Source organism: Nelumbo lutea, chromosome 3 (genome assembly GCF_056320005.1).
Source record: "Nelumbo lutea isolate HS-2025 chromosome 3, American lotus-T2T, whole genome shotgun sequence".
NCBI lineage: Eukaryota > Viridiplantae > Streptophyta > Magnoliopsida > Proteales > Nelumbonaceae > Nelumbo > Nelumbo lutea.
In genome coordinates this window covers 59,186,383-59,211,195 of record NC_142686.1, presented here as the reverse complement: position 1 = coordinate 59,211,195, position 24,813 = coordinate 59,186,383, and the positions used below count along the sequence as shown (strand labels likewise).

At 37.8% G+C, this 24,813-nt stretch overlaps 1 protein-coding gene across 2 annotated transcripts; it reads left to right on the top strand.

Annotated features, from left to right (window-relative positions):
• Positions 1–389: 389 nt before the first annotated feature.
• LOC148865191 (proteasome subunit beta type-6-like) lies at positions 390–23,694 on the top strand. 2 transcript variants are annotated; one of them, XM_088981625.1, is made up of 9 exons: positions 424–792; positions 1,120–1,196; positions 3,091–3,146; positions 7,505–7,577; positions 8,494–8,605; positions 19,794–19,867; positions 22,742–22,816; positions 23,168–23,303; positions 23,397–23,694. In XM_088981625.1, the coding sequence occupies exons 1-8, from the start codon at positions 690–692 to the stop codon at positions 23,297–23,299; spliced, it is 702 nt and encodes a 233-aa protein (XP_088837751.1). In that variant the 5' UTR covers positions 424–689; the 3' UTR covers positions 23,300–23,303; positions 23,397–23,694. The 2 variants fall into 2 exon arrangements, with proteins under 2 accessions (XP_088837750.1, XP_088837751.1); XM_088981624.1 differs by having other exon boundaries at positions 390–792; positions 23,168–23,694.
• The last annotated feature ends 1,119 nt before the right edge of the window (positions 23,695–24,813 follow it).

The following is a 24,813-nucleotide window of genomic DNA, read 5'->3' as shown; positions in this document are numbered from 1 at the left end:
ATTTATATTAAAAACCTTCAAAATTCAAAAATAATAAACATCTCATTATTACTTGAAAAAAGGAAAAGAACAAGAAAAAATATTGTATATATATATTTTTATTAAATAAAATATTTTTATTATTTAATATATAGTATTAAGTCGGACTTGGGCTCGAGCTGATCTTTTTTGAGAAAATTTGAGCCTGAACCAAAAAAAATATTGAGCCCGGTACTTTAGGCCCGAGCCCAAATTCACGGACTTAAAATTATAACCAAGTCCGACTTATAATAGCCAGGCCGGAACAGCCCATCGGGCTATCTGGTTACCCGACCAGGTCTAATCAGTACGGATACCAAAATGAAACGGGCACCACATCCGATTTCTCATCCTACATGCTACGTTCCTACATCCTATTAGTTGAGATAAGTCTCTCAGTTGGACGGTTGTGATCGCTCCAACGACATCGAAGGTGACTTGGGCAGGAAGCCGAATTTCCGTCTCTCTCTCTAGGGACTAGAATAGTAGTAGTAGGATTCCTTTCTCTTGTTTCACGGTCAAATAATTCTAAGCTCGCATCACTCTCGTTTCTGCCTTTCTAGCTTTCTCCTTTCTTTTTTGTGTTGGTGCTGGAGGGTTTAATATTGTTGGTTAGAATTACTTCAAGTTCGTTTGATTTCTAGGGTTCTTTCGCTACAACTGCTGCTGTAATGGATCTTAATCTAGATGCTCCTCATTCGATGGGAACCACCATTATAGGAGTCACCTATGACGGAGGTGTCGTCCTCGGCGCTGATTCCAGAACCAGCACTGGTATCTCTCTCTCTCTCTCTCTGCATATTCAGCCATTTACTTTTTTATTGTTCCTTAAATTTCCGACTTGGGGGTATTTTTAAGTGTTTTTTTAGTATTTTTTTTGGCTGTGAAAATTCGTTTGTCAATTTCAAACATTGCTGCTTGTATTGATTTGCTTATTCTTGTACTAGATTGTTGTTGTTCCTTGTTTTATTCTTTATGCTGCGTGAGAATTTTCATTACATTACTGCTAAGGAATTTTAGAAGGGGGGGGGGAGCAGTCTTTTGAATCAAATATGATTATCTTGTTTTGGAATGATTTCAATGTTGTTGTTGCATTGTTAGGGATGTATGTTGCTAACCGGGCATCGGACAAAATCACGCAGCTGACGGATAATGTCTACTTGTGCCGCTCTGGATCAGTAAGTATCTTTCTGACACCCCACATTGGTTAATGCTCCTAATTATTTATGTTGATGATCGACAGAAGTTTATTACTTTTCCCTGTTCTGATCATAATACTTTTTTGATCAGTAGTTCTGATCATGATACTTGGTGGTCGAAAATTCTTAGCACTATGGGGTTTCAGTGCCCTTAAGTTGATCATATACATTGGCTTACGAGTGTTGAGACATTTCATAGCTTCTGCTTCCTAAGGCCCTTGGAAATTTACTTCTACTATTAAAAGTTGCATTATTTTCTTTATTAATTTTCCATATCTGTCTTATGTACTTGACCAATACACCAAAAGACTCAAATGTTGTTGGAATGCGTCAAGGTCAAGCGAAGCTGTTTAATCTTTGGGACCATAACAGTTCGCTTACCACACTTGATGGATATTAGTACAGTTTTAGTGCCCTCACATTGAAAATACATCTTTGAATGGTTGTTCTGTCTTGATTACCATTCTTGGGATTTATTGGCGTTCAGTTTAGTGTCTCTAGAATCTAGATTGAAGGTGTATTGTCATCTTCTTGTTCATCTTTATCTGAAAAGATGTCCTAGCTGCTGTATAATATAAATGCTTGATGTAAATATGAACAAGAAGTGCTTTATGAGATTTAGTATGATGACTATAAAAAACCTAAATAGTTAAGCCAGGAAGCAAAATTGTTGAAAGTGGATTATTTAGTTTTTTCCCCACTTGAATGTTTTTATCACATCCGCTCCAACTCAACAAAACCTTTTTCCTAGATATCCACCATTTGGGGTTGGCTACATGGATCCTATTTCACCATTTCACTCCATAAAGGGCCATATCACTCCCTAGCATCACCTTGAAACAACAGAGAATGGAAAAGAACAGAGAATAAGCAGGATGAGGGATTATTGTGCTAGAAACATGGTTATGTTATTTTTGGGATTTAACTTTGTTGGGTCTGGACTCTGAACCAAAATAGCAAGGTTCTACCAAAGATTTTGTAAAAAACTTTTTTTTTTTCTTTTTTTCTGTTCTTAACCCATTTTGAAACCAGAACTTTATTTAAAACTATGATTCTGAAAGCTTAATTGCTCATCGAGCAACTTTTCCATCTGATTGCTTTATGCTGGATATAATTATATTGGAACTTGCTCGCTTTTCTTATCTTTTGAAATTATTTGTTCACAAAGTGGTAGATAAGGTCTACTGACAAGAATATTCACACCTAGGATTATCCTCAATTAATTGAGAGAAGTCTGTTGCACAAATTGTAGGAACAAAAGTTTCATTTATACATAAAATTATAACAAGTAAATGGACCTATTTGCCTCTCTTCTGTATGCCAAATGTCCTCTGTTAACCCATCCAGTCCTCCCCTAACTCTCGCTACCATGTCACAGCAAACAGGAGGGCATGCCAATGAATTGGATACAGTCCACTGCATTAAATGAGTGTCCAAATGAATAACTTCTCTCATCCTTTCTTTCAACTGCAACCACATCTTCTTGAATACCTTGTAGCCTAATCATACATGTAGAAGTTTTCTCATATTCTTAGATTTGGACCAAAAAATTCTGGAGAAATTTCTGTAAAAATTTTCTTTTGAGGAATTTGAAACCTAGGTTGAAATTGGAATTACCTTACTTCAAAGCATTGGAAGAATGCTGTTTTCCCTTTTACTTGTTTATTCTCTAAGCATGCATGTTGCATTTAGGAAAGAGATATTGTTATTGTCCCTGTGGTCTTCTAGTTCTTGCTTATTATATAATCCTATTTTATGCATCACATATCCCATATGTTGGAGTCAATGAGTTATAACATTCTTTGACAACTCAAGAAATCATGCACTCGCTCTTACCAATTCGTACTGGTTTGTTTTCATTTATCATTTGCAGGCTGCAGATTCTCAAATTGTCTCTGATTATGTGCGCTACTTTCTTCAGCAACACACGTGGGTGATTTTTTTTTGTTTCTTGTCACATATTTTTTAATGTTACTAAATCTGGCTTGGATATCATTTATGATACTTGGATACCTATATAGAGGTGCCATATCATGTAGGATATTTCAATTTTTAGTATAAATTCTATATCTGACACTATGTCTAGCTGTGTCCTCATTGTATCTGGGTAAATAATATCAAACTGTAAGAGGGTAGACTAGATCAATTTGTATATGGGGTTCTGCCCCTGAGAGCCATATCTTCTTTATTTATGCTTATTTGGGTGGGCAGATCTCTTAGGTCAAGTCCAGATCTCCCTTTGGCCGCTTTTCTTTTCTTTTCTTTTTTTTTTTTTTTTTGAGAAAGGTAAAGTTTAGTATTCTGTAGTCTGTACTAATATCAAAATAAGGTTCTTTGTACAATGAGTGGCTGTACATAACAGCCATTAGGAACCTCCAAAAAAGTCCACTCTCAAAAAAGAAGAAGAAAAGTTTTTATTTCTGAATACATTATGGACAGACAACCAGCTCTTAAAAAACCTACTGCTGCATTGATTACTACTGCTTCTGAAGTCATATTCTGTTCAAATATTCTGCAATTTCTTTCTAGCCAGATGGCCCACAAAACTGCAGCTGGAATTGAAGACCAGCATATCTTCCCCTTTTTAGACATACCGTGAATTGGCCAACCTTTGGCCGCTTTTCTTGTATCATCTTCTTTTATCCTCTTGTAATCCTAATATTTTCCTGGTTAAGAACATACGGTGAAGCCTATCCAGTTGGGCATGGTTTTGTCTTATTGCACTAGTAGTATGAATGTCTATTCACATTCACACTGTTTCAGTTTGTGTGTGTGATTTCCTCTCATTGTCTTGGTTGGTCCATTGGGGGGATTGGAAGGTTGATTTTTTTTTTATTACTTATCTTTATGGATAACAATCAAATTTTACTAAAGAAGGGGAAGATTGATTTACAAAAATATACAGAAAGAGGACTATATGCCTCATTATCATCATCATCTCTAAGCCTTGTTCCAACTATATGGGGTCGGTCACATGAATCCTATTTCGCCATTCTGTTTTGTTCACTACCATATACAAAAGAGAAATGTTTCACCATTGCCAAGACTGATATCTCAAGGGCCTCCTTATTTACAAAAAAAGAAAAATGAAATGAAAAAAAGACAAAAGGAAAAAGGAAAGGCATTGAATAGCATTCATTGAATTTTCCTTTGAGAAACTTTGGAAGATTGAAGTTGTTATAAACATGGTTTTCAAGGTGCCTAGGCGAGGCTAGGTGACCATGGGGTGCCCAAGTGCCTAGGCCTCGCCTAGGTGATGAAATAAAAAAATAGGAAGCCTACATCTTTCTACCCCTCATAAGCTAGTTTTTTTTGGTTTTATAAATTAACCTACAAATAGGGTTTGTGTTTTGGATTGGCAAAGTGCAGAGGTCTGATAGCGTTCGACGGTGGTGGCGTTGCCTTCACTGTTTATTAGCGAAGAAACCATGGGCTGGATGTGCGTTTGGCGTTTACGGGGAGAGCTGTTTTAACAAGCTTGTAGCTCTGAAAATCCCTGCAGGTTCTCTGCAGGCTTCCCTGCTCATTCTTGCCTCAGACCAATATGGCCTCATAGTACGGTTTTGTGCTTTTGGGTTGGGTCTGGTTGTGGGTTGGAGTCTTTGGTCTTGAAGCTTTTTCTTCTTCGCCAAATTCTTCCACCTCACTCATCCAATCCGTCATCACCCGCAAATATGCCTCCAAATGCCATTACTTGTATCTTGAAGCTTTGCTGATACATTAGCCAAACAAGGGGTTGATGGGGAGCAATTTTTCTGTGCATCAGTGTAATGTATTGGAACGTGTAAAGGGTTAGTAGTTCTCCAGTGCACATTATGGGATGCTAGACATGTTGCAATGAGCATTCTTTTATTTGAATAAATAAAATTGTGCAGTAACAATAAAAAAGAAAGAGTTCTCTTCGGAAGAGGAAGATTAGGGTAGATATGATCACCTGTAAGTTATAAAAAAAAGAAGAATCAATATCATCAGTAGTGAAGTCTCTCAACTTCTCTCTAATGCAGTCCCAAACTCCCAATGAGCAATTCTAATAGTAATCCAATTTATTGCTAAAACCAAATTCTCTGTGCAACACTAGTAACTAAAACCTATTTTTTGCATTCTTGTTGCAGAACTCCCATCTTATATCCACCAAGCCATGGTTCCCAAGAAAAAAACTGTGAACTTTAGCTTGATTTCCTTAGAAGGACCAAAACCTTGATGAGGTGCTGTAGAAAATCTCCATCCATTGTACATCTGAGTTCTGCCAATGGAATTTTTGGAATTCCGTGGCCTTTTGTTTTTATAGAATAAAATTGCATTGATTTGGTTGAAAATAAGGAAGACATGGGAAGATAGGTAAAGTTTCATATATAATAGTTAAATATAAATATAAAATATAACATAAAATAACATAATATGCACATGTATAATATATATTATATATGTTACTTTTTGTTATATTTATATTTTACTTTACCTCTTCTCAAAAAAATATATACGAAACTTATAATACATGTTATATATAATATTTTATGTTATATAATGTATAAAATAAATTTTGTACACATATTATGTGACATAATATAATATGAAACTTACTAACTCCTGTCTCATTTGTTTCTTGTATTTGGGATTGGTTTCTTATTTGAGTGCAGTTGGAATATCCTTCTAATATATCTTGGCTTATTCACTCTTACAAACTGGCCAAAGAAGGGTGGAGGAATTATGTGGAGAAGCACCAGAGCATCAATCATTTGGATGGTATAGGAAGGAAGGAACACAAGAATCTTCAAGGAAAAAGAAAGGGGTAAAGAGGCAATAATCGAGTGCATTATTGTTACAGTGGCTCATTGGCTGAAAACATTATCATTTTCAATAAATGATATTATTAGAAATTGGAGAGAAGTGGCAAGCACATCATCTAAAAAACTGCAGTCTACAGGAGCTGTGCGCCACCTGAGTAGGCTTCCTAAAAACTAAACTTTGATGGAAGTAGTTGGGGAAATCCAAGGAATTCAGGAGTGAGGGGAGTCTTCAGACATGAGGAAGGTCATGTTCCTGCACTTGCACTATTCTCGGAACTGACTGGGGTAGGGGACTCTTTAAGAGCTGAATTGTGGTGGTAATAGAAGGTGCTCAAAAAGCGAAAAAGATGAATGTGAAAATGTTGATTATTGGAGACAAAAAAAAATGAGAAGTAGAGATAAGATTCATCTTCAAAAGGGTGTTTGTAGTACCAATGTTTTAAAATGCGGGGGCATGACGTCAGGCATTCCACTGCCTGGAGGTGTGAGGTGTAGTTCAGAACATAAGAGGTGTAAGCCTCTTGAGCACAAGGAGGCATATGAGGTGTGCACCTCTAGCATGCCTTATGCACATGAGGTGTGTGGGCCTCTAGCATAAGCCTCAGGGTATTTTGGGGGTGCCTCACCTGAGGCGTGCCTCCAGGCATATGCCTCCCGCGTCTTTTAAAACATGTACATAAGTGTACTTCACAACTTGTACTTAGTAAATTGCTGGTTATTGACCAAAAAAAAGTTATAGGCCTGGTCCAGTCTATAGCCCTTATGTAGTTGTTAAGCCTGGCCTATGATCATCCCTAGAAGTGGTGCTTTTTTGTAATTCTTTCGTAGGGTTAGCTCTTTCTTTTTCTGGATGTATATGTATCAATCTTTGCATTCTTGAACTCATTCTTTTATCTAAATACAATTTTTTGTTATGCACAGAAATTAAAAAAAAAAAAAGAATAAAGATAGGGAGGGGAAAATGTGGAGTAAAATAGAAAAAAAAAAATGATGAGAAATGTGTTCAAATGTGATTTTTGGTTAAATGGCAAAAACTCAAACAAGTAAACGTTTCTAAAAGCTTCAGTTTCAGGCTTCTTTTGGTGTTTATGTTCTTTTTTCTTATATATATATATATTATGAAAACACCAAAAACTTAAGCTTCAAGTTTGGATAGAACCTGGTCTTGAGTCTAAATTGAAACCTTGCTCTAAGCTCCTCAGCATGGAGAGCACATTGTGAAGTAGATACAAGTGCATCACATAATTCACAAGTAGGCACTATTTATTCTGTACATTTGTTCCTTTCCACTCAACAACCTAAGTGGATAGCATGATCTCCCATAGATTCTTGCCTCACTTATGAAAGGTCTAGATTGCATATTTCAGTTACGTTGACAGATCAGGGACTAGGGAAAGGCTGGAATGTAATTTTAACTTTTGGGATGTCAGTCAGAGATCCCATTCCTAATCTTTTGATTAAATGACCCTGAGCTAACCAAGACACTACCTTTTGTTGCAGGATACAGTTGGGACAGCCTGCAACTGTCAAAGTTGCTGCAAACCTAATCAGGCTTTTGTCGTATAATAATAAGGTTTGATCTGTCATTTTTATTTGTATCTTATAAATTTGGTGTAAATATCACATATTAGAAAATGGCACTAATGCAGGAGAGGTTAATCAGCACCCATAATGAGCTGATCAAGACAGCCAGGTCTATAGAGCGCATGCAAAAGCCATAAAATCTTAATCAAATGATGAAATGATAATTCGAAACATAAATAAGAAACCACAATAAGAAACAAAATGGGAACCAGATTTATGTGGTTCAGCTTAAGGCCTGCATCTATGTTCCATAGAAGAGAGAGCAGAGTATAAATCCACTATTAAAATTTGAAGCATATAACAGATTTAGGGAAATAACCCATAATTCCTGTACACCCCAGCCAGTGTGCTTCTCTCACCATAACAAAATATCAACAATGGCTTAAATAAGCCTGTACCAGATGGTTTATCAAACAAACCATATATCAGTTGGCTTATTGAACAAGCTACATGTACCAGTTGGCTTGTTGGACAGGTCACATACAAATAGCCAGAATTACAAATAGACCCTCATCATTACCTGAAATTAAATAAGTCTTAAATGCAGTATTTGTGGGAGGTTGTGCATGAAAATTTGGAACAGCTGAATTTATACATCTCAAGCCAGTTGATAGCAAAAGGAGTTGCATGTATGTGGTCTGACTATACCAAGTTGGTGGAAATATATAATTTGCAGTTCTTATCATTTCATTGAAGTTCTCTCCTTTACCTATCTATTTTTTTATACATTTTATATGTTCCTATCCTGCTAATTAATTTTTTGTTTACTCATAAAGAAAAAATACAAGGGAGCTTCACACATGCAGTCATTTTCTATTTATTTTCTGAATGTTATACTGATGGTTATGCATACTTTGTGTTATGCACTTAATATTTGCCTTATTGCTGTATACTGAACTTGGCAGAACATGCTACAAACTGGCCTGATTGTTGGTGGATGGGACAAATATGAAGGAGGCAAAATATATGGAGTGCCTCTTGGTGGGACAATTCTGGAGCAACCTTTTGCAATTGGAGGTCTGTCATTGGGACCTCTTTTTTACAGATTCTATGTAGATTGATAAACTCTTTCTGCTATTTTTTTTTCCTTTTTTCCTTCTAAAGATAAGGAATTGGGAGTATATGTCGTTTGCTTTGATTAGTTTCACAATTTATTATAGATTTATAGATTCTGCTAATGGAGACGTCTTCTGCTCCCCCTGCACTACTATTTATCTTCTGAAGTTCTATTTTGCCCTTGTTGTGTGGGCCTATCTTGTGTTGAAGCCTCTTGCAAGAAATGGAGATTTTTGTTGGATTTCTTTTTTTGTGAAGAAAATTGCAAAAATGAGAACATTGAACAAAACATATATTTTTTTAGATGAGTTTGATTTTTTTTTGACTTTAGATGTACTAGACAAATCTACATGATTAGAGCTGACATCCAAATTTAGAGTTTTCTTAAGATAGAACTTGTTATCCTAAAAATAGCCTTGTTATTTTTATTAAGTTTTACATCTTTCGATTTGGCATAGTAGAGATCAGTATTTGCTGATTCAATCAAGCTTCTTGTGAAAGAAAGAGGAGGAAGATGAAGATTTAAGCAGTAGAGAGGGAAGGAGAAGAAAAGAGTAGGAGGTCAACTAGGATTATGAGAAACTTAACCCTAGCCACCAGCCCCTCATTATATTTATATTTAACTTAAAGATGAGATATTACAAAGATGCCCTTAGTAGGGCGGCTACTAAAACTGAATAGTCACAACTTTAAAAAATACAAACTAATGGGCCTAAGGCCCAACAACTTCCTAATTAAATAAAAGCAAACTAAAGATAAACCGGGCTACTCAACAAAACAAACCGGGCCACTCAACAGGCATTATGGACTTCCAAAATCTTTTTTGGTTGAACCACCCGAGTATCACTCTTGTTAAAATTGGTTAGCACTACACCCATGTTATCTTCTCTTGGGATGATGGAGTATCTGTTTCAAAGTCTTATTTTTTCTGTTGTATTAATTTACTAATATATAAAAGAAGGGCTATACAATTTCTTTGCATTTTTATTGACACCATTTTGGGGTTTGAAAGGATAAGTGATGGTCTTATTAGAATAGCAGTTAGAAGATTCAAAAAGCACAATTGTTAAATGGTTTGCCAATAGCCTTCTACGAAGATTGTTGGGGTATTTTAAGAGATGAACTTATGGAGCTTTTTGATGATTTTTTTGAGGCAAAATAAACTCAGGTGCAAATGCCACTTTTATTGCACTAATTCCAAAAAAGGATGCTTTGCACCCAAAGGATTTTAGACCTAAAAGCTTGGTGGGCAGCAGCATGCCTAAAGTCATAGATAAGGTTTTGGCCTTGCGAAAAAAAATAATCTCTCCCAATCAATCATAAAAAAAAAACTCTCAACCAAGGAGTTTTGTGTTTGGAAGGAAAACCATTGACCAGATCCTCATTGCAAATGAATGTGTAGACTCTAGGAAAAGAAGAGGAGAGAAAGGGGTGATTTGTAAAATTGATCCAGAAAAGGCCTATGATTTGGTGGACTAGAATTTATTTTGGAAGTCTTAAGGTGAAGAGGTTTTGGTGACAGGTAGTTTAAATGGATCAAAGGTTGCATTTCAACTTGCCGGTATTCCATCTTGGTCAATGGGATCCTATTTCTCCCTTTATTTTCATGCTAGTAGTAGATGTTTTAGTGGCATATCCATGGGGCTGGTTTGAGCAATCTATTAAGAGTTTGGAAAGTGGGAAGAGATGGGGAGTGGTTGCCCATTTGCAGTTTGCAGATGATTTGAAGGGGAGAGGGGGAGAGAGATGACTAACCTCACAAATAATTTTGAAAGTTGTGTTGTAGGAATCAACAGGTCCTGTTGCAAGGGGTAAGTCAGACCTTGAGAGTTTTTGGTAACTAGTCCTACAAAGATTTGTAAAAAAGCTAGTAGGGTGGAAAAGGAAATAGTCCTCTAGGAGGAAGGATTATGTTGATCAAATCTACACTAGCTAATTTGCCAATTTATTACTTTTCTATCTTTAGTATTCCTATGGGGGTTACTAGGAAACTAGAAAAAATCTGATTTCCTTTGGGAGCTAGGAGAGACAAAGAATGATCACTTGGTGAATTGGGAAGTGGCTTCTACTATATCTCTCTAGGACTAGGATGAAGGATTACATCGATCAAATCTATGCTAGCTAATTTGCCAATCTATTACTTGTCTACCTTTAGTATTCCAACAGGGGTTTCTAGGAAATTAGAAAAAAAGATCACATGGTGAATTAGGAGGTGGTCTATTCATCAAAAAAAAAAAGGGAGGTGGTCTCTAGAAGGAATTATATCTTTCCAGGAGGAAGGATTATGTTGATCAAATCTGCACTAGATAATTTGCCAATCTATTACTTGTTTACCTTTAGTGTTCCAATGGGGGTTGGTCGGTTGCTAGGAAATTAGAAAAAATCATGATAGGTTTCCTTTGAAAGCCAAGAGAGACAAAGAAAGATCACTTGGTGAATTGAGAGGTGGTCTCTAGAAGCAAAGAGCAAGGGGGACTCGGCATTGGAAATATTAGAAAAGGAACTTAGCATTATTGGCCAAGTGGATGTGTAGATGGCCACTAGAGCAGGATAGCTTGTGGCTTAAATTGATTGCGGGCATTCATGGAAGGGCAACAAACAGCTGGGATGCTGGTCTCCGTCTCAACCCTAGAGTGAATCGTTCTTTTCCCTGGAAAGAAATACATGGTACTCTCTCTTATCTCCTTTTTTTTTTTTCAGGTTTGATGCTTGTTTTGTTAATAAAGTCCTTTTTTGGGAAAATGTGCGGTTTGGGGATTTGGTTCTCAAGAATAGATTCCCATCCATTTACTCCATCTCTTTGAATAAGGGAAAATATTTCTGATATCTGAGGTAATGAAAATTCTTGGGATTTGAAGTTGAGGGAGTTTGAAATGGAGGAAATTGATGAACTTTCTTCTCTTTTGAACTTGATCTTTCTTGATATTTCTTGTGAGGATAGTAGAATTTGGTTGATTTCTTTTTCTTACTCTTCATTCTTTAATGTACTATTGCGTTCCTTGGGTTTGGTAGGGTCTTTTCCAGCCAAAGAGGTTTGGTGTAGTCAAATGCCTCCAAAAGTGAGGGCTTTTTGTTGGGAAGTGGCTCACAAAAGGAAAGGATCAATACTTGTCGTGTGCTTCAAAAAAGAAGGCCAAATTGGTGCCTATCACCTTATACCTGCGTCATCTGCTTTGGTTGTGGTGAGACTGCTGAACACCTACTAATCACTTGCTTCTTTGTCTCTATTTTTGGGAGTGGTTTTCATCTCTTTGGTTGCAGGGCCCCTCCTAATGTGGCAGGACTCTTTGAAGCAAACTACTTTAAACAACCAAAGAAAAGGAGATTGCTATGGATAGCTGTAAAAAGAAGCAGTATTATGGGTAGTTTGGGAAGGGACTGGATCAGCTGCCAATGGAGCACACCCCACAGCTCATCATGCACTAGGAGTATCTCCCCATGACAGGCACGAGAGATGTGTTCCCCGTGCATGGAGGGGACATTGGATTAAAGTCAATGATTTATTTAATGAATTTTCAGTTGATGATGTAATCAGGGGTTGGAACATAGTAGAAAATTCTTCAAGGTACAAGCCTCTAGCACAAGAAGATTGGGCACCTTCAAGACGACAAAGAATTAAGCTAAACTTTGATGGTAGCTCACTTGGGAACCCAGGGCCATCCAGGATAGGAGTCCTACAAGACAAAGGAGGAAGACCCTTAGCCCTCTATTTGAGGCCAATAGGGGTGGGAGAATCATTAAGAGTGTGATAGAACAAGAATTAGAAGAAATTGATGTCTTTCTATTGAGAAAGTAGTACATATATATATACAACCTTGTAGATACTAAAAAGGAAGAAAATCATACAGCCTTGCAGATACAAAAAAGGAAGAAAATCATACAACAAATACAAAAAAGGAAGAAAGTCATACAGCCTTGTAGATACTAAAATAGGAAGAAAGTCAAAGAAAGAATATTTCCTATAATCAAGTTATTCCTAATTGGGCTAATACTACATATTTACAACCTATAATTTCGTAACACTTCCCCTCAAGATGGAGCATAGATGTCAATCATGCCCAGCTTGTTACAAATATAAGAAATCCGAGCTCCATTAAGAGCTTTTGTAAAGATATCTCCTAACCGCTCTCCAATCTTCACATATGCTGTAGAGATCAAGTTTTGTTGAATTTTCTCACGAACGAAATGATAGTCTATTTCGATATGTTTAGTTCGTTCATGAAAAACTGGATTCGAAGCAATATGAATCATAGCTTGATTATCGCACCATAGCTTCGCTGGAACTAAGACTTTAAGACCGACCTCAGTAAGAGTTGAGAAACCCACATAACCTCACACGAAGCTTGTGCCATTGCTCTATACTCAGATTTTGCACTAGATCGCAACACCACATTTTGCTTCTTACTCTTCCACGAAACTAGATTACCACCAACGAAAACACAATAACCAGTAGTGGACCTTTGATCAATCTTGGAACTTGCTCAGTCCGCATCAGAAAAACACTCAATGTTACTGTGACCATGATTCCGATACAGTATCCCCCGTCTAGGAGCTCCTTTCAAGTAACACAAGATTTGTTCTAAGTTTGCCCAATGATGCACTGTAGGTGAGGACATAAATTGACCTACAATACTAATTGAGTAAGCAATGTCTGGACGAGTCACTGTGAGATAGTTCAACTTTCCAACTAATCTTCTATATCGTTCAGGATCATCAAAAGCATCTCCATCCTTTGTGACTTGTTGGTTAGGAAGCATTGGAGTATTGCATGGTTTGATTCTCAGTTTCCCAGTTTCTGTTAACAGGTCCAAAACATACTTCCTCTGAGAAAGGAAACTGCCTCTTTTACTCCTTGCTACCTCAATCCCCAAGAAGTAATTTAGGTGCCCCAAATCTTTAGTATTGAACTGGCTCTGCAAGAAGGATTTCAAGGATGAGATTCCCTTCGTGTCACTCCCAGTGATAACAATATCGTCTACATATACAACAAATAGAATGATGCCAAACGTGGACTGCTTATAGAAAGCAGTATGGTCAGATTTGCACTTCCTCATTCCAAACCTCTCTACTGCTTGACTGAATTTTCCAAACCAAGCTCGAGGACTCTGTTTTAGTCCATACAACGATTTTCGAAGATGACAAACTTTCCTAGACTCCCCCTGAGCAACAAACCCAGGTGGTTGCTCCATATAAACCTCCTCCTGAAGAACTCCATGTAGGAAAGCATTTTTAATATCAAGCTGGTAAAGTGGCCAATCATATGTAGCTGCAAGAGGAATAAATAATCGAACTAAAGTCAATTTTGCTACATGGGAGAAAGTATCAGAATAGTCCACTCCATATGTCTGTGCATAGCCTTTGGCCACTAGGCGAGCCACTGATCCATCAGAATTAAATTTGACTGCAAAGACCCACTTGCATCCAACCGCTTTCTTACCAGTAGGTAAATCGATCAGATCCCAAGTACCATTCTCAGTCAAGGCATTCATTTCCTCAAGCATGGCATCACGCCGCCCAAGATGGGATAAAGCATGGTGAACAGTTTTGGGAATCCCTACAGAATCAAGAGAGGCAACAAACGAACAAGAAATAGAGGACAAACAATCATAAGTAACATAAGAGGAAATTGGATAAGTACATTGATGTTTACTTTTCCGAAGAGCAATAGGTAAATCAATATCACTGGGCATTAGATCTGATGACGAAGAAGAGACCGGTGCCGGACTTGTCACAGGAGGATTAGGTCGTCGAGAATAGACTTGAGTAATAGGTAGTTTTGGTTGAGAAGGTGGTGGTGGGGGTATTGGAACAACACTACCGTCTGGACCGGTGACATGATACACTAGTAGATCATCATCCTCTTGTGGACACACAGGTGTAGATGGAGCAGTAAAGAAAGGAAGATGTTCATGGAATGTAACATCAACTGACACAAGGTACCTGTTCAAGAGAGTAGAAAAACACATGTACCCTTTTTGGAGACGAGAGTATCCCAAGAAGACACATTTTAATGACTTGGTTTCCAATTTGGAAACCTGCGAACGAACATCACGAACAAAACAAGAACATCCAAAGATACGAGGTTCAACAGGAAACACAAATTTATTAGGAAACAAAATCTTATAAGGGATCTGATCGTTTAGAATAGTGGAAGGCATGCGATTAATCAAAAAACACGCTGTAGAAACAACATTAGCCCAAAACTGTTTAGGAACATGTGTTTGAAATAAAAGAGCCCTGGCAATTTCAAGAAGATGTCTATTTTTTCTCTCAGCCACTCCATTTTGAGATGGAGTATCAACACAAGATGATTGATGGAGAATTCCATTCTGAGTCATGTAAGTCTGGAAGGAATTAGAGAAATATTCTTTGGCATTATCACTTCGCAATGTTTGTACAAACACATCAAACTGTTTTTTATTTCAGCACAAAAGGTTTTAAAATGTGAAAGCAACTCAGAACAAGATTTCATTAAATAAAGCCAAGTCATACGAGGAAAATCATCCACAAAGGTAACAAAATATCGAAATCCAATCTTAGACATAATAGGACAAGGTCCCCAAACATCTGAATGTACTAACTCAAAAGCATGACTAGCCCTTTTATTAACTCGAGAAACAGATAATAGACGATGATGTTTTGCAAACTGACAAGACTCACAATCTAAAGAAGATACATCATGAAACTGAGGAGATAACTTCTTTAACAAAGGTAAAGATGGATGCCCCAACCGACAATGAGCTTCAAAAGGAGATAAAGTACTGGAATAGGCAATGGTCTGAGGTTCCTGGGTATCCAAAATGTACAGACCTTTTGATTATCGTCCTTTACCATTAATTCTCTTCGTCATAAGACCCTGAAACAGACAATGATTAGGAAAGAATGAGATACAACAGTTAAGAGTACGAGTGAGTTTGCTAACAGATACCAAATTAAAAGAAAATTTTGGTAAACTCAATATAGATGACAAAGAAAGTGTTGGTGTGGGATTGATAGTGCCAGAACCAAGGACAGAAAAAATAGAACCATCTGCTAAGGTGACTGAAGAAGGAAAAGTGTGTGATTGGAAAGTGGAAAAGAGACTAGGATTACCTGTCATATGATCTGTTGCACCAGAATCAATGACCCACTGAGAGGAAGAAGAAAGAAGACATGTATTGGTTTTACTTGACTCAGCAAGGGCAGTGATGGATTGAGAGGAGTTCTTTAATGCCTCTTGATACTGGGTAAATTTTGCATACTCATCTGCAGAAATTGTAATGGTCTGACTTGACGATGGATGAGGAGCATCACTCGTAGTTACAACATGAGCTGATTGAGACTCAGAAGACTTCTGGTTTTTCTTTAGCAATTTTTGGCAAGTCCTTTTAGTGTGTCCTGGTTCATGACAATAGTAGCAAACTACTCCCCATGTGGCCTGAGTTCCAGCATTCCAACCACTATTACTGCCACCCCTGCTACTATTTCGAGAACGAGACCGGCCAGTTGATCCACTATTCTGATTGACAAGTGCACTAGGTTGTTGTACAGGTGAGGTATGGGAACTAGTATCTGTACGAAGGACCCTAGTAAAGACCTCTTTTAAAGAGGTAATCTCAGGATTAGACAAAATCTGTGACTTAGCACCATCAAATTGAGGATAAGGCCAGCCAGAAAACTCATAATAGCCATCTGTTCACGTTGAGTTTGCTGAACTTTGATATCAGTACTGAAAGGTAACAAGGCGTTCAATTCTTCATAAGTGCGCTTGAAATTCATGAAATAGGTATGAAGAGACTGGTCCTGTTGTTCACCCCGATAAAATGTCTTGCAAACATAAAAAATACAGGAAATATTTTCTTTACCAGAGAACAGAAAAGCCAAATATTCCATTAGTTCTTTTACAAACTCACAGTGAGAGACATGACCGACGTACTCATTCTCAATAGAATTGCGGATTTGCAAAAACAATTGAGCGTCAATCCTTAGCCATTCAGTGCGGGTCTCACCAGTAGGAGGGTCCTTAGTTAGATGATTGTCCTTAGAGATACTCCGTAAATACAAACGAACAGTCTTACTCCAGTCTAAATAATTAGTTCCGTTTAGTTTTTGTTTAGTGATCTTAGACAGAATGGGGATAACACCAGGCATAGCCAAATTCTTTTGTTCAACCGCCATCAGAAACACAGGAAAATAAACTTTTAACAACCAGCAAAGCCAATAAAACAGAATCGGCAGCAGATGCAACACCCAAACAGTAAGAAACCATAACTGGCGGCACCGAAATATCAACTGTATAAAAAGAACAGAGAAGAAAGACTTTCCTGATGGGCAAACAAACACCACAGGAGTAACACCGAGGCTGCTGTGTTACGCTCCGACCTGTTGTAGACTTGAAAGCCCTCTCCCGATCGAAGTGAAGAAGAGATGGGTGAAGGTGGGTAGGCCGATCTGGGATTCCGCTTCCACTGGTAGGGGCGGTGAGATGCAGATGTCACTCGGAATGGGTGACCTAGAGACCGCAGCTGCTGCTCACTTGGGCAACGTAAAGAATTCAAAGCTGCTCACTTGGGCAGCAGAGGGAAGAAAACCAGAAATTAGTTTCAGATTGGAATTGGTGTCTCCAGCTCTGATACCATGTGATAGAACAAGAATTAGAAGAAATTGATGTCTTTCTATTGAGAAAGTAGTACATATATATACAACCTTGTAGATACTAAAAAGGAGGAAAATCATACAACCTTACAGATACAAAAAAAGAAGAAAATCATACAGCCTTGCAAATACAAAAAAGGAAGAAAATCATACAGCCTTGTAGATACTAAAATAGGAAGAAAATCAAAGAAAGAATAATTCCTATAATCAAGCTATTCCTAGTTGGGCTAATACTACATATTTACAGCCTATAATTTCGTAACAAAGAGCAAAGGTGATGAATCTCCTACAAGGATTGAAATTGGCAAATCAATTGGGTCTCCATCAGATTGAAGTAGAAGGGGATTCAAAAATGGTAATTGGATGGATGCAGGAAAGCAATATACTTGGTAAGGGAGATTGATGTCAAATTTAATTGGGTTAGAGGATAAATTAATGATGGCCTGGCTGATGGCTTAGCTAAAAGGGGTCAACTAGGGCTGAGTTTTTTGGGCAACGTAATTGTGGATTTTAGCACTTCCTTGTTGGGGTGCTTGTTACTATTTATCATTATGAATTAATGAATGAAAGTTTTCATTGGAAACCCTGGAATCTTGGCAAGGGCCTTAGCTACTTCTCATTGGAAATCCATTTACAATCTACTTCCAGTTTTCTCCCCTTGGATCAGGTATGGTCGAAACTCTGGTAATTGAATAAAATTCTGGGAACGTAATTGGGTCGGGGATTCTCCTCTGAAGGACCAGTTTCCTTCCTTGTATGCTCTATCAGATTTGAAAAATGAACCCATATCTTCTTTCTCGGTTCCTTCAGACTCCACTTCTGGCTTTGGGTGAAACCTAGGCCTGCATAGGGCAATTAGGGATACAGACATGGACAGCTTGGTAACTTTGTTAGCCTCCCTTGAGAATGTCTTCCCAAATCCTGCTAAGGAAGACACCAAATTTTGGACCCCTTCTAGCTCTGGTACTTTGTCTTGTGCTTCATTCTTTGAAACCTTAACTAAACCTCCTATCCCCGTTGGGTTGTCCTTTCCGGTTAAATAAATTTGGAGTCGGGTTGGTTTTTTTGGTTGGGAAAATTTCCTAGAAAGAATCAACACTTTCGATTTACTTCAGAGAAAGAGACCCAACTATTGTCTACTTCCTAATAGATGTGCTCTTTGTAAAGCTGATGGGGAATCCAACTACCACCTCATGGTCTCTTGTAAGGCTGCTAAAATCATATGGGAGTGGGTTTTCTCCCGCTTTGGGTGTTACTGGAACCCTCCGGAGAGTGTCCAAGGTTTGTTCTCTCATTTTTTCAGTTGGCCTAAGAAGCGAGGGAAGACTATGGAGGAGTATTAGGGCAGTGGTATGCTGGTCATTGTGGGAAGAAAGAAACTCATGTATTTTTTTAGACAAGGAAAGAACCTTGGAAGAACTGTTAGACTTAATCCTTTTAAGGGCTGTCCACTGGCTAAAATCTTTGGAGTTGTTTGCAGACTTTCTTGTGGATGACATGCTAAGAAATTTGTAAGAGATTGCTTCCACTGCTAGAGGCAAGAGGACTCTTTGCCAGTCTTGGTCCCCTCCCCCCTCAGGATTTGTTAAGCTGAATTTTGATGACAACAGTGTAAGGAATCCAGGGCCCTCTGGGATTGGAGGAGTTTTCAGGAATGAGGAAGGGATTGTTATTGCTTTATTCTCTGGCCCTATTGGAGAAGGTGACTCTTAGGGCTGAGATCCTTGCAGCGCTTAAAGGAATTCGAAGAGCAAAGGAATTAAATATCAGCAGTTTGATCCTGGAAGGTGATTCGCTGGTTGAAGAAAGAGGACAGTGGTTTGTGGAACTTTAACAATGAAAAGAAACAATTCTTATGGCTGTGTAGGGACATTGAGATTCAGTACAGCTGGGTGAAAAGGAGTGCCAACTCATTTGCGGATGGGTTGGCCAAGCAAGGAGTGCATAGGGAGTCTGTATTTTGGGCTTGTTTTTAATTTTCTCTCTTTGTATTCTCATTGTATTCTGTTTCGAATAACAAAAGTTATCAAAGTTTCCAGGTTTCTAAGGTCTTTGCTAGGTTAAGAGGATTATTTGGGATTGAGCCTAACAAGAAGGTGAAGAAAGCCAAAGAAGTCGGGAAGAGATTTAAAGAGATGGTGACATTCGTTGTAGGAGCCGATTAATCTGTTTGGTTTCGAGTGGTGCATTGGTGTCTTCCAGCGGTCATTTGTGATGAGTTCATGTATTGGTTGGGGTTGGTGGGGTTGAAAGTGTGCTAGTTTGGTGGTTGGTCATATCTGATTTTGGTACCTTTTTTTTGGGGGGGGGTTCTCATTGTGGATTATATTTGTTTTTGTGGTTTTGGTGGTGCTGTGAAGGGGTGGTGTTGGTTTTGTTTGGGTAATTAGTTTTTCTATTCTTCTCTCAGGTGATTTCTTGTCACTGTTGTAATCTCTCTTTTCTTTTAATAAACATTTTTATTTTAGAACAAAAGAAATTGCTAAGGTCCTAAAGACTAGTTTGTGTTTAACAGGATCTGGTTCCAGTTACTTGTATGGGTTCTTTGACCAAGCTTGGAGGGAAGGAATGTCTAAAGATGAAGCTGAGGTATGTAGATATATAGTCTTTGATGTTTGAAAAAAGTTTCCATTGTTATTCCTTTCATTTATTTATGTCTTGTTTTATGGATTAGTTGGTAGTATTATTTGATGCCTTTATTGACTCTGTATACTTTTTAGTACTAGTTATCCAACTAGAAAAATACTTACTTTCCTTTTTAAATGACAAGTTCAAAGGAAAACAACATATATTTAGCCCTTTTTTGAGAGAGAGTAACTGAAATGACAAGTTCATCTGCATTAACAAAATGAAAACAACATATATTTAGTCCTTGTATGTTTAGATGCTGAATATTGGGACATAAACTCCCAATATGATCATTGATCTAGTTATAATTGAGAGTTGTTCCACATACCACATAAAAGATAAACGATAGAAGGATAGGTGAAAACAGGAATAAAGCTACAACTTGATGGCTGCTCTATTGGTAACCCAAGTCCTTCAGGTGCGAGTGGTGTTTTTGGAGATACCTCAGGAGACATTCCTTTGAGACACTCAGGACCAATTAGGGCAAGAAATGCATTAAGATGTGAGATCTTATCACTGCTTCTAAGTTTAAAATTGGATCTCTTTGGGCAGGAATTCTTTGCTAGTTGAAAGGTGGTTGCAAAGTAATGATTTGGTGGTTCTCAACCAACTCAGATTTCCCATGGCTCCATGGGTATCATATTAAAGAGGCAGTGGCCTTGGCTTATAGGCTGAACAACTCATTCAGATGGATGGATGCCTAGATGAACAGATAAGTAAATTGTTACAAATTGTATTATAAAAAAAAATCTGTACATCCAATAGCTGTTTTGTTTAAAAGCTGGAAGGAAGTAGCAGGTTCAGCACCTTTTAAGTCTGTCACAAACCCCAATTGGTCTCCACCAGTTAATGGTTTTATCAAACTGAACTTTGATGGTAGCAGCACAGGGAGCCCGGGTCCTTCAGGCAATCAGGCCTTGGAGGTGTTTTCAGAAATGAGGAGGGGAAAATAATTGCTCTTTTTTCAGGTCCAATTGGTGTAGGTGACTTCGTAAGCGCTGAGATTATGGCTTTAATGGAAGGGGTGCAGAGGGCTAAGGAAGAAGCTGGTTTGTGGGAGACTCCAAGCTGGTGGTGGAGTGATTGCCTTCAGGCATTCAGGCCTTGGAGGTGTTTTCAGAAATGAGGAGGGGAAAATAATTGCTCTTTTTTCAGGTCCAATTGGTGTAGGTGACTCCGTAAGCGCTGAGATTATGGCTTTAATGGAAGGGATGCAGAGGGCTAAGGAAGAAGCTGGTTTGTGGGAGACTCCAAGCTGGTGGTGGAGTGGTTGCAAAAGGAAGAAGCTGGTTTGTGGATTTATAACAATGAAATGAAGAGATTCAAATGGCTGACACAAGATATGGAAGTAAGACTGCAATGGATTAAAACAACTGCTAATTCCTTTACTGATGTACTGGCCAAATAAGTGGTGTGTAGAGATCAAGTAATATTGGGCTCAACTGTAACTTATTTGAGGAGTTTAAAAGGGGAGAACTAAGACAGCTTATCTCTCCCATTTTCTATGCCTCATTGTACTTATTTAATAAAATTTCATAGTAATTGATAAAAAAAGATCTGTACATCCAGAAAATTAATCAGAATTGGCAAGAAGTTGGTATTGAGAATTGGCATTCAACTTCAAAAACTATATATAAAAGCATGATATAAACATATTATATGGGATACATGCAATTTGGATCTGCTGTCCACAACACATTGCTGGTCACATCCACCCAGCCACACATTGGGAACATCTCTTGTACTTTATATCACCGATATTCCCAATGTGTGGCTAGGTGAACGTGGCCATCAATGTGTTGTGGTTAGCAGATCCAGACTCAACCCATATCCATGTTTGGAATTTTAGGAAATGGTCACTTGTATTCCCATTTTCTATGTCTGTATCCATGTCTGTGTCCATATCTGGGCATCATGATCATAATCAAAGAATTCTATAGCTAAACCTGGTTCCCATTTAAAAATAATAGGAAAGAAGATAATACAAACATAATTTAAAGTAAAAGAGAGAAGAATTGGTGTCTGCAGGTCAAGTGTTGACCTGCAATCACTTGATTTGGTGTCTGCAGGTCAAGTGTCTGCAGAATTGGTGTCGGCAGGTAAAGTCACTTGAATATATATATATATAAAGAGAGAGAAGAATTGGTGTCTGCAGGTCAATTAATCACCACCAATCATAAATATATAAAGAGAGAAGAATTGGTGTCTGCAGGTCAACACTTGATGGCATGATTGGTGGTGATTAATAAAGGGAGGAGGGTTGGAATAAGAGAGTTCAAAAGGAGAGTTGATGGTTGGTGAGAAATGACAATGGCAACTTTTGATTAACCATACCTGCTCCACTTTTTGACCTGGCTAGTCTTGAGAAATGGCTTGTCATTGATTTGGTTCCTCACCGCATGACTAATTTCAGGATGCTGCATCTTAAAAAGGCCCACTGTTAAGGTAGTTTCATCATCATCCAAGCCTTATTCCAACTATATGGGTTGGCTACATGAATTTTCCATTCTGTTCTGTTTAAAGCCATGCCAATTGTTAGATTATGAGTGCTTAAATCTTTTCCTACTACTATTCCGACCCATGTCCTTTTTGGTCTATTCCTAGCCCTTCTAGCCCGTTCAACTTGAAACAGATCACTTATGGTTAAAGGTAGTCCACCTAGAAAAAAATAAATTATATTTTCTAGGAATTTTACATACTGTGCTAACAATTTGATTAGCTGTATTTGGTTTGATCATGTTTTCTAAGTTGCTTTTGAGCACCAAATGGTGTTCACATGCTTGATATTTTATTTGAGCACCAATTCTAAAAGTTTTTTGGTTTTCTATTTTGTAGAAGTTAGTGGTGAAAGCCGTCTCTCTTGCCATTGCTCGAGATGGTGCAAGTGGAGGTGTTGTGCGAACTGTCATTGTGAGTTTCATGTTATCTTTTCACTGCATATTGGCAAGATAAGCCCCACGAGAAGTTTTTCATAATAAATACAAATCCAACTTAAAATGGCAGAACCATCCATTCAATTATTTATCCTACTCATGCATAAATTCTTGGGTATTTCATTATAATGAGGGCGCTTCTAACTTGCATTGTTGGAGGTATTTCTTTCCCCTTCAAAACATGGAGGGTTTTTCTCTGTGCGCCCCAAAACACAGCGGGCACACAAAAACCAAATACCCATTAATTTTCCACCATTTGTGTATGCCTAGTTATCCTGATTTTGTTACCTGATGCTTATGTCCCATGTGCGCGCTGGTGTTTCTGCAGATAAACTCAGAGGGAGTGACAAGGAACTTCTACCCAGGGGACACCCTTCCACTATGGCACGAGGAGTTGGAACCCCAGAACTCGTTGCTCGACACTCTCTCGTTAAATAGTCCGGAGCCAATGAGCACTTGAAAGAGTGAGAATCAATCTTGCTTTGCCTTGTGAAATGTCCACCCGAAGTGGTGGTTGATTTCACTCTCTCACAGTTAAACTCTGCACTCGTTCACAGGATCCAGCTTCCATGCCTAGAAATTTACCTTTTCTTTGTACGAATTAAAGACGTGTAATGGAAGGTCTTTATCGTCGCATCATGAAAGATGAACATCATCACTGGTATAAACACACTTTTCTTAACGTGTTCGTGTTGTTTGTAGTTTGAATATGAGTTATAGGGCTGTTAATGGGTTGGATCTTGGTACAACCAGTCTTGAACCAATTATTATTTGTAACAAAATCAGACCCCGAACCGTCCTTTTTAATAGTCAGGTCTATCGGTCCAGATCTGATGGACGTTATTGCACTGAAAAGTGAATACTATATTTGTTTATTTAAATAATAGTTTAAAATTTAAATTTGATAATATGACCTTAATAAAATGATAGGAAAATACTAAATTATTTATATGTTAATAAATTAAATATTTTAACTAATATTATCTTATTTATTATCTATCAGATTTATCATTTTAAATATAAAATATGATAAAAATTATAAGAAAATTAAGAAAATATAGTGAAGTGGGGTAGGTCATATACCTTAGGAACAAAGGTTTTAAAATAAATAGGAGTAAAACATAATATACATGCAAAGTTAATAATAATGTAAATCAGGATACACTTGGGAATGGGTAGGTGGCAATTTTTCAGCCCAACCCGCTAACCCACCCATTAATTAGCGGGTTGGGTTCATGGGTTGTGTTCATATAGTCCCGGGTCAATTGCAGATTGTGTCACGGTTATCCAACGAGTAACCCATTTACTATTAATATTCGGAGTTTTTCTGACAATTTTGGGAGATGTTCCCAATGCATGCTGAGATATGCATGTGGGGCGCAGATTTGATTTCCTTTCTTCTTATGGTTGATTGCTTCAAACCAAGCAACGATGGCCTCCTTTGTTCGCCTCCCTCCAACCTTAATCTGAGATTGAATATATATATATAGATAGATGGATAAATAGATAGACTAAAATCTGAAGTTGAATATGATATCTACAGAATTCTGCCTTTTTTGTTTTGATTAGTTTTTGTAATTTATTATAGAGTTCACAGTTTTTCGCTTAGCTTCTTTAGTTGATTTCCATGGATTTGATTTCCTATGTACCAGTTCCTTTCCGGTTCACTCTCGCCACCTTACCAGGTAACTCCCAACATCAACGTCGTGGAAATTGAGTTTCATAGAACCCATGAAAGAGTACCCACCTTAGATTTGGGTACCATGGAAGAACTCTCAAAAATTACTTTATAATGAACTCACAAGACCCGATTACTTCACCTTCTCCTTCGTTCTTAAGTCGTCTGCAGAGTTACCATGACTTCTAACTGGAAATTATAAAGAGTTTAAGAATTCGATTGGAATATGATTTGTATGTTGACAGGATTTCATTGATTGATATGCATCTAAAATGTGGTGAACGAGGTGATGCTCA

Excerpts from the sequence above, each read along its gene's own strand:
- LOC148865191 (XM_088981624.1), top strand. The coding sequence starts at position 690 with ATGGATCTTAATCTAGATGCTCCTCATTCGATGGGAACCACCATTATA. Across the intron at positions 793-1,119 it reads TGATTCCAGAACCAGCACTG|GGATGTATGTTGCTAACCGG; the intron begins GTATCTCTCTCT and ends TTGCATTGTTAG. Across the intron at positions 22,817-23,167 it reads GTGTTGTGCGAACTGTCATT|ATAAACTCAGAGGGAGTGAC; the intron begins GTGAGTTTCATG and ends GTGTTTCTGCAG.